The sequence below is a fragment of the Canis aureus genome, chromosome 13, assembly GCF_053574225.1.
Source record: "Canis aureus isolate CA01 chromosome 13, VMU_Caureus_v.1.0, whole genome shotgun sequence".
NCBI lineage: Eukaryota > Metazoa > Chordata > Mammalia > Carnivora > Canidae > Canis > Canis aureus.
In genome coordinates this window covers 48,301,204-48,310,973 of record NC_135623.1, presented here as the reverse complement: position 1 = coordinate 48,310,973, position 9,770 = coordinate 48,301,204, and the positions used below count along the sequence as shown (strand labels likewise).

General features: G+C 51.9%; 1 protein-coding gene and 1 long non-coding RNA gene across 3 annotated transcripts; one reads left to right on the top strand and one right to left on the bottom strand.

Moving 5' to 3' along the window:
• Positions 1–1,450: 1,450 nt before the first annotated feature.
• ASCL1 (achaete-scute family bHLH transcription factor 1) lies at positions 1,451–4,338 on the bottom strand. Of its 2 annotated transcripts, none has more exons than XM_077846117.1 (2): positions 2,946–4,338; positions 1,451–2,607 (listed from the first exon to the last, which is right to left on the bottom strand). In XM_077846117.1, the coding sequence occupies exon 1, from the start codon at positions 3,698–3,700 to the stop codon at positions 2,993–2,995; it is 708 nt and encodes a 235-aa protein (XP_077702243.1). In that variant the 5' UTR covers positions 3,701–4,338; the 3' UTR covers positions 1,451–2,607; positions 2,946–2,992. The 2 variants fall into 2 exon arrangements, with proteins under 2 accessions (XP_077702243.1, XP_077702242.1); XM_077846116.1 differs by having other exon boundaries at positions 1,451–2,613; positions 2,946–4,337.
• A 371-nt stretch (positions 4,339–4,709) lies between these two features.
• LOC144282449 (uncharacterized) lies at positions 4,710–7,918 on the top strand. The gene is made up of 2 exons (XR_013350888.1): positions 4,710–5,285; positions 6,470–7,918. It is a non-coding gene; the product is annotated as an uncharacterized LOC144282449 (long non-coding RNA).
• Positions 7,919–9,770: the final 1,852 nt, after the last annotated feature.

Here is a 9,770-nt window from a genome sequence, read left to right as displayed (position 1 = left end):
GTGACTAAAAGAACACCTGTCTTCACGAGGAGAAGGGAGGGAAAATCCCCTTTGTGGGGGCTGAAACATTATCCTAATGTTATATTCATAGCCATAAATGACTTGCTACACTTTCTTTGCATACCTTATCTGGAAACTTGCAAAGGAGCTAAATTAAAAGAAATGGGGGGTACCCCAGCTCTGGTTCTCCAAATGAGAAGATAAAAATAAAAGCAGGCATCACAAAAGCATTACTTCCCTCAAGTAAGCTCTAAATTGGCCCACTGCTGGCAGAAAGTCTGATTATTTATGGCGATGAGGAATTTACTGATTTTTTTTCCCCTTAATTACGCTCATCTCTTTGAAAGGGACTGAAGCTTCAATGTGCATTCTATAGAGGGTCATTTAGCAAAATGACATCAGACACTGTGGCGTGCTCCGTGCATCGCGGCTTTAAAAAATGATTATTCTGTGCCACTAAATGGTATAGATGTACCAACACAGACTAGATTTTTAACTCTGGAAGACGTGCTGGCTCTCCGTTCTTTGTTGGGTTTTGTAAGATGCATTTTGCGCTAGGCTTTCCGCTTGGCTGGAGACACGCAAACTGAATCTGCAAGTAATGCAGGCGGCGAGTGAGGAGCCTGCGAGAGAAGGGGTAGGATTCTGATCACGTCCTTGCTAACTGACAAGAAGCAAGCCAGCCAAAAACCCACCAATTTCTTTTTGAATCTTGGTAATTGGGTACTTTTACACGCAGCTCACGCTATTCGGATAGAGTCACAAGCTTAGATAGGCCAGTGTCTCAAAGCGACCACACATTTCTAAGCTTTTATTCATTTAAATCTAACTCCTCCTGCAGGGAATTCATATCATATGCGTCCTTTACTTAAAATCAATATGGAAAGTGTGTGGAGTGGGGCAAAGGAATAGAAAATATGTGCCTAAAAGTGAAGGAAGAGCACGCCCGCCCCTGGGAGCAAGTACTGTGAAGGCTACCTCCCCCAGCCCGAGGTCTGGTACCACCAGCCTTCCACCCACCCCTCATGCCCATTATCTCATGCGGCCTTTCCACTTTCACGATGAGAAACTCCGAATGGGGGAATGGGGATAAGGGTTAGAAAGTAAGGTGAGGACCCTCTCTTCCCAGTTTATTTTTTTTTGGGGGGGTGGATTTTAAATCCATATAATCATCTCATCAAAAGATGTAGCAGCCATTCTTCATCACCTGTTCTTTAGGTGTATTTGTATGTTTGCAGCATAAAAGAGGAAGAAAGTGACCTTTGCTTATAGACATCTTTTTCCTCTACATTTATCATAGTGTCACCTCTGGTTGTAGCACTTACGTTTGTCATTTCTGCCAACTTAGCGTGTTTCACACCACCCTCTTTTCCCCTACCCACTCCTTCCCTTTGACATTTTGAAACTTGGACAGGGACTGTGGAGTCAAGGAAAACTTGGAGGCAGCTGATAATTTTCATTTATAAAAAAGAAAAAAGTTTTATTACGAAACTAGTTTGTATAAAACAGGGTTATACACGTTTCTTGTAAGTTTGTAATAAAACAGTAAGAAAAAAAAGGCAGTGATAGAAATTTCCCAAAAGGCAACCTATCAAAACCAACTGGCTGCCACACTTGACGTTTGGACAGTAGCTGCATAAACTTTGTTCTTCTTGAACAGTATTTAATAACATCATTAATACATTAACAAAGTTTCTATAAAGTAAGACACATTGGTGCTGAAGTACATCTGGTGGCCTTTTGATCTCACCTATGAGGAGAGTTCTTTACAAAACCACATAGGAGAAATGGCAGTTGTAACGTGAACTACACATCTAAAATATGCAGAGGTAATAGCATTACATGTTAAAGTATCAAGATATACACATTTTAAACCATTTGTACAAAACTCTATAAATTTTTTCTCTTTCTCTCTTATGTACAAAAATATCTTAATATATCCCCAAACTGGTTAGGATAGATACAAATAGATTTTTCTTATAATAAAAAAATTCACAAAAGATTGGAAGCATTCTATGATGAAAATGGTAGAAAAGATGATGTGAGGAAATGGGGATGTAGGGAGCCCCCCTCCCCCCGCCCCCGCCGAGGATCGGAGTTTCAAAGGACTGAGTAGAGCATAATTTCACTGCAGACAGATGTCCACAGCTTATAGGGATAGGATGGGGGATGCTTCGAAGAGAGACACCAACCCATTTCTATAGGGCTAAGAACTGCGCTTTCACAGAGGGCAGGGAGGTGAAGGCATCCTAGCGAGTGCTTTCGGTGGTTCTGCCTGTTACTGGTGGGTGGGAGTTTCTATAGGGCTCTGCTGCTCCCTTCTGCCGGGAGCCCAGTGCCTTTGCACACAAGCTGCATTCTGCGCGTTGACTCAGGTCCTAGTCACCCTTCAGAGCTCCGGCGACAATTGGAGTGCAAAGATACAGTTCTGAGCGCATCCCTGTTTTGCCAGAGCCTTGCTTCTCAGGCAGGCAATGCTTAGTTGGGTCTTGGGGTCGGTTGCCTGATGTTATTTTATTGTTTTTCCTTCTTTTCTTCTTTTTCTTTTTTTCTCCCTTCTGACATCACTGACAAGAAAGCATGAAAGATGCAGGTTGTGCGGTCCCCCTGTAACTTAAGAAGAAGGGGAGAGGTTAGTGTGAACTTGGTGGTGGTGGGGGGGAGTGGAGGTCTGGGAGAGGATCTGTCAGGTAGAGCACCTCTTCTGACAGGTCGGAGCATCTCCCCACCTCACCCCACCCTGAGGTCTTGGAGAACTGGGCAGAGCCCGCTCAGAGGCCAACACTGAAACTAACACACCAGAATCTGAAGTCGACAAAGTTTAACAGATTCTTTAATTGGGCCCGAGAGTCTCCGTGGAGACACCCCCTCCTACAGACACTAAGACGGAGGGAAAAAGGTGTAGGAAAGGAAATCTGTCCCGTCCGCTCCCAAATGCCACCTACCTGCTTCCAAAGTCCGTTGGCACCAGGGCCTGGCCAGGCCGAGCCCCTCAGAACCAGTTGGTGAAGTCGAGCAGCTCCTGCTCCTCGGGGCTCAGGGGGTCGTAGGAGCCCTCGTCGGACGAGTAGGAGGAGACCGGCGAGCCGGCCATGGAGTTCAAGTCGTTGGAGTAGTTGGGGGAGATGGTGGGCGACAGGACGCCCGCCTGGAAGGCGGCGCTCACCGCGTCGTGTTCGTCCAGCAGCTGCTGCAGCGCGCGTATGTACTCGACCGCCGAGCGCAGCGTCTCCACCTTGCTCATCTTCTTGTTGGCCGCGCCGTTGGGGACGTGCTCCCGCAGGGTGGCGAAGCCCAGGTTGACCAGCTTGACGCGGTTGCGCTCGCGCTCGTTGCGGCGCGCCACGGCGGCCGGCTGCTGCTGCGGCAGGCTGTAGCCGAAGCCGCTGAAGTTGAGGCGCCGTTTGCAGCGCATCAGTTCGGGCGAGGACGAGCGCTGTCGCTTCACTTGCTTGGACGCTGACTTGTGACCGCCCCCTGAGGGCTGGCCGTCCGCCGCCGGGCTCAGCTGCGGCGCCTGCTGCGGCTGCGGCTGCGGCTGCGGCTGCTGCTGCGCGCTCTGCGCCGCCGCCGCCGCCGCCGCCGTGGCGAAGAAGCAGGCTGCGGGCGGCAGGAAGGGCTGCGGCTGGGGCTGCGGCTGCGGCTGCGGCTGCGGCTGCGGGCCGGCGCCGCCGCTCTCCATCTTGGCAGAGCTCTCCATGCGCAGCGGCCGCCGAGGAGTCGCGCAAGGGGAGAAGCGAGGCCGCGAGGTGCGGGCGCGCGGGGGCACGCGGGCAGGACTCGGGTGCGCGAACCGAGAGGGGAAGAAGGGGAGAGCTGAACAGTGAGGCCGGAGGGAAGTTAGAAAAACACAAAATCCCCGGAGACTTCTTAGGGTGGGAGCAGAAGAAGGTGCAAACGCTTTTCCTCCTCCCTCCACTCCTCCTCCTCCCTCCCCTCCTCCCTTCGCGGGTTGGCTTCAGGAGCCTCGCGTGGCGCTCGCGTGTGAGGCTGCCGCTAGCGCCTTCTTGTTTAAAAAAAAAAAAAGAAGAAGCAGCAGCAGCAGCAGCAGCAGCAGCAAAAGTCAGTGGCGAGCACGCCCTGCTGAGTCTCCCGCTCCTCGCCCCCTAGGGCTGCGCTCTCTTGCGCCGGCTTTCGGTCTCTCCAGCCGTGGCTCGGGCTGTTTTTATTATTTTGTTAACTCCCTTCCTTTCTCTTTTCCTTCTTTAACTCGCCCTCCCTGGCCGCTCCCCTGTCGGTGCGCCTTCCACGTTCCCTGGCCAGAAGTGAGAGAGTGCTGGGCGGCTGGAGTGCGGCCGCCTTTTCAATGGGACACCCAGCCCCAAGCGCAGCCCTGGCCCCGCCTCGCCCCCCACTCCCCGCTGCTGCAGCGGGCGGCTGCGGCCCCCGCTCCCTCCTCCTCGCACCTCCTCCTCCCACCCACTCCCTAAACTCTCCCTCCTCCTCCCCCCTCCCCCCGCCCATTCCTTGCGCCCGCTCCTTGCAAACTCTCCATTCAGCCGGGTTTGTTGTTGCAGTGCGTGCGCCTGGCGCGTGCCGGACTCCAGGCTGAATAAACAGGCGGCGCGCTCAGGGCGGGCTGCAGCCGGGGGTGGCTCTAGAAAGGGGGGGGCCGGCGTCGCGGGAGTGGCCAGTGGCTCTGGGAGTTGGGGGTGTCTGGGGTAAAGGGTTTGGGGTGAAGGGCCTCGGGATTCTCCTGAGAACGTGGAGCAAAGCCCAGAGAAGTGTTTGAGCCAAAAAAGTGCCAAAGGGCGGTGTGCGGGTTGGGGACAGTGGGGCTCTATTTTTCCTGCTTTCTTCTCCTATTTACTGTCATTCTCTTGGGGGTCTTCACTGTTTGAGGGTGCTGAAGCAGATGTGCGATTGGAATAGTAAGATGGGGAGAGGAGAACTCCATGGGAATTACTGGACTAATAATTAAATTATTACTGGACTTGTAAATAAAAGTACTGTGGAGACTGGGTCTCGCTAGCTCTGTGGCCCTTGATAAGCGGCATCCTCTCCGAGCCTCAGTTTCCTCATCTGCAGCAATAGAAGTTTGAATGAGATGGTCTCTAATGTCCCATCCAGGTGTGGAAACTAGGATTTGCTCCCCTTGGCTGAGCAAATGTAGGGAGGTGATGTCACTGAGGGGTGATTGTGATCAGCGCTTTAGGTAGCTGGAGGGCAGTGATACCCCCCAGGATGACCTCAGTTGCCTCTAGCATCGCCCCCCCCCCCCCAAGGATTATTTCCGGACCAGCTGGGGGATGCCTAAGAGGGGAGCCCTCTGGGCTATTCCTAGGGTGAATCCGAGAAAAGAGATGGGGGTGGTGGAGGTTGAGGGGCCGGAGGAACTTTTCTGGTTGGTCGGCGCCGCCGCAGGCACCTCGGCGGCCTTGGCGCAGCTTCCATCCCGCCCCAGGCGTGTGCCCGGCGGGCCGGTGGCAGGCGACTGGGAGCGGAGCCCGGCGGGGCCGCGTGCTGGCGCCGCGAGGGAGGGGGAGGCGCTTGCAGCGGTCGCTTGGCCGCTTGGACAGCGCCCACCCAGGCGCCCTTCCTGGGCCTCGGCCCTGGCGCTTTCAGGCCGCAGCCAGGTCCAGCTTTGAGACGCCTTGGGACGCGGCTGAGCGGAGAATGAGGACCAAGCCACCGGGCCCATCTCTGTGCATCTCTGGTGGAGGCGGGGGAAGGAGGCTGGGGCGCGTCTACATGGAAGGATAAAGAGGCTAATCATTCGGTTGACTTGTTCAGTAGAGATAGTTTTGATCAGAGGCCTGCAAGCAGGGATGATTGTGGGGAATTATCCAAATAATTGCTTCCCGTTGGACTTCCCTTTGTGGAGAAGGGTCTTTCTAAAGGATCTGTGGGGGTGATCCAAGGAGCCACCTTTAGTTTGTGTGACTGGCTGCGGGTGTTGCCAGAACAATAGCGCTGGTGATGGGCTGCGAGGACCCATGGCACGGGGGATGAAGCTCCTCTCTTCTCCGGCTCACTTTTCTCTTTGAAAATCAGCAAGTTAGAGAAGCAGCAGAGGAACCCCGCGTGCAGAGAGCAGTTCTGTAAACTTCCTACCGCACAGTCCCGTCTCCGCCCTCCCTCCCTCACCCGGAACCTCAGGACTGCAGGGCTCCGGGCTCTGGGGGCTCGGTGGGATTTACACCTCTGTCCTCTCCCCCCACCCCAACCTACGCCAGAAAAGGTGTTGGGAGGACTCCAAGATCACTTGTCTTCCCTTCCGGTGAGGACAGGAGGTTGTGGGGCCTTGAACAGAGCCACACCACCCCTTTCCTCCCCAGGAAGCCTCAGACAGTCTGGCCAAGCCTTGGTTAGGAAGGCCCTTCTCCCCACCTATGTGCCCCAGCGGAGGGGTGTGGTGCAGGCCTCTAGGAGGCACCTAGGAAAAACCTCCTGGACCCGACCCACTCCTCGTGAGCAAAATGTGGGGAGTAGCGAACACTGAGGCATCTGAATGCTTTTTCTTTCGCAGGCTGATTCAAGCTCCTTTCCTTCCAGTTCAGTCTCTGTCATCCCACGTTTGATGAAGGTCCACAGCCTTGGCTCTGGTGTGATTTTGCGTTGCAACTTGGAACAAGCCCTTCTTCCTCTACCGCCCTCAGTTTCTCCATCTGTGCATGCGGCATACACACCCCGGCTCATTTTGAGATGTATCTAGGACTGCGGAGAATCTGCCAATAGCCAGCAGGCTCAGTTTCCATTTCAGTGCGGACTTCTCACAGGCATAGAGATCCTAATTATCAGGGACTTCAAGGCCAGAGCCTACTCCGCCCGCCCCCCCCCCCCCCCCCCCCCCCCCCCCCGACACACACACCATCAAATGGGCTTCCAAATGGAAGCTGCAACTCGTGAAGCCCTGCATTGTAGTGGCCCTATGCCCAGGAGAAAAGACAACAGGCCTGGGATCCTTCCTCCCTCCCCAGAACATTTGTCCCTATTCTCCCCACTCCAGCCCAGAGCCAAATCTCATCGTCACCCTCCCCACTCCTGCATCCTCAGCCTGCTTCCATACCGGTTTTGCAAAATCTCTTGGAACTCAGGTGTTCCCTGAGTTCTTCTGGATTAACGGGAAGAATGTTCCTCCTCGCCCTACCCCTCCCTAACCCAGCAGTGTCCTCTCCATCTTCTCCAACCAGAAGGCAGAGTGGCTCAGCATAGTTTTGTTAGGGGCCTGGCCTCTGCTCTGGGGACTGTGCACTGCCAAAGGGAGCTTTCCACTGAAATTGCCTTTCTGGTGGTGTCACCAGTTTCGAACAAAAGACTGGGGCTTAAGAGCCCCTGAGAATCCTGCCTCTGACCCAGAGACCTAGATTATGACCCACTCCTGCATGCACACACATACTCGCATACACACTCTTGAGAGAACCACCATGTACTCTTGTGATGGGGTGGTGGCAGGACACTGACCTCCTTTGGTGGGTATTTTCCAGAATGTAGACATCCCAGAAAAATGGGAAGATTTCTCTTTTTCCTCCCAAACAATAGAAGCCCTTACCTTCTGTAGCATCTCAGGCCACTCTTCTATGTTAGGGAATCCTGGAAGTGGACCAAACCTTAGATGAAACCTTGCCTGCCTTCAGCACTGGTATCTACATGGGGAGACACTTTCCTAGTATTGCAGGGGGACCTGCTGCCTGACGCCCCAAGTCTGCCACTTTAATTTCCACTCACAGTTGAAGGCCAGGATAGTGCTACCTTTGCTCACACACCATCCTCAAGCTCCAGAATTGTGCACCTTCTCTCTGTGGAAAGGAGAGATGCTGCATCTTTTTAAAAAGGCTCCATCTGTGCTTTTTCTTTATGGGAGAGGGGAGTGAACATTAAAAGTGAAACTAGATTTTTCCATTGAAAAGATAATTTAATAAAATTGTATTTGTAACTGCATCCCAAACAAAGAGCAAATAAAGTATAGAGAAGAACAGAGGCCTTTGGTTCTTTATGTGGAGATAAGATTTTAAGTGCAGCCCTCAATTTGGGTGAGCGCTAAGCCCCAGAAGCCACAGACGCTTCAAGAAAAGTGAGTATATGGGGTGCCATAGCAGATACTCGCTTTCCAGTAGCTTATAACACAGGGCCTCCGTCCTGGGGTGGAAGTTGCTCTAAGCTTGTACTTGACACCCAGGAAAGAGGAAAAGTTTCTTACTGCTTAATCTATTTTCTCCAAGCTCACCCTTCCCAAGGTAACCTCAGAAACCTGCTGCCCAGGCTGAGTTGGGCCTCATGGGCCTGGGATGGCCTGGAAAAGGGGAGGGGGGTAGTGGGAGGCAGGCCAAATACCATAAACCACGGATTTGGCTTAGCTTCTTGGTCACAGCGTCCAGGCCTGCACCTGCATTAAGGAATCCAGGCTTCAAACAAATCTATTTGCTTATTCAATATGCCTTTAAAAGGAAAAAAAAAGCTGGAAAAACAACAACAACAAAAAGCACAAACTATTATTTTATTGTGGCGTTTTTGGTTAGGGAGGGGAGATTCGGGTGGGGTGAGGGAGTAATTTGCAGCCACTCTCACAAGTCCTTTTGAAGTTCTCCAAATAAGGAGAAGTAACGCTGCTAAATCTTTATTTTTTCTAAAGCCCCATTTATATTATGATTAAATACCTTCCTGGGATAAGCATAAAGAAAGTCGTTAATCTATATAGCTCTCCAAAGAATCAATACATTCTGAACTTTTGTAGGATTTGTTACACTCTATTTTGTTACAGTAGGCCAGCTCCTCTCTCGGTCTAGGCACATGGCTCTCTTTCCCTCCCCACTCCCCACCTCCTCCAAGAATGAAAATAAAGTAAAGGTCTTTCAGGGTAAACAAAACCAGCTGATTCTTCACAGAGACCCCATGAATAGCTGGGAAAGAAAAAAAAAAAACTTACAATAAATGGTGCATTTTTTTCTCTGCTGGGTATAGTATTCAAGGATCAGGACAGTATTCAAACAGAGGTCCATTTTTTGCTCAGCAAGAGAGTTTAGAAAAGAAGCGTGGGGTCCATTGAGAGCTTTCCCCCCTTCACAATCACAGGGTTCTATGAAACCTATATTCCATGCCTTGTCGGAGTGTTTCTGGGGACCAATTATTGCTTTGTTGCACGGCTTCTTTGCTGAATCTTTGAACAGCAAGAAAAAGCGCTCTCGAGTCTACCCTTATTTTGACCATTTCAGTCATTACTCAGTGTAATAATTAATATGACAACTGGACGCTTGAGTTTGTATAGAAACACCTCAGCTATAGGAGCGAGCGTGCAGTGGGTGGTAACGAGCCGCACATCAGCCAGAGAAGCCACACACACAAAAAAAGGAATGAATGGCCAGAGAGAAAGAGAAGGAATAAAGATAAAATAGTTGGCACAACGCAGAGGAACATAAAACAGACTCGAACTAACGGAGAGCGGGAGGGGCGTGAGGGACAATTAGAAGGGGAGGAGGGGAAAACACCCTACAGAGGTTAACTTATTTTGAAACTGTTTTCTGAATAGAACCCTGGACGGGAGTGGCTGGCTTTCAGCGGCGCGTGTCTCAACGCTTTTGGGGGGGGGGGGGCAAAGGAGGGATCCCCCAAGCTTTAGGTTCCCTCCAGGGCAGGCACCCAGCAGACCACCAGCCCACCTTCCAGCTCCTCATTTGGCCAACATTTTTGCCCTTTTGCAAAAATCCTGTTCCCTGCGTTCAACTTCGGTCTTTGGAATTGGCAATAGAGAGAAGATCAGGCGCCAAGTGTAGACGAAGGAGATGAGTGGGATGGATTCTGGGGAGAGGGCCTTTCTGCTACACCCCGACGCA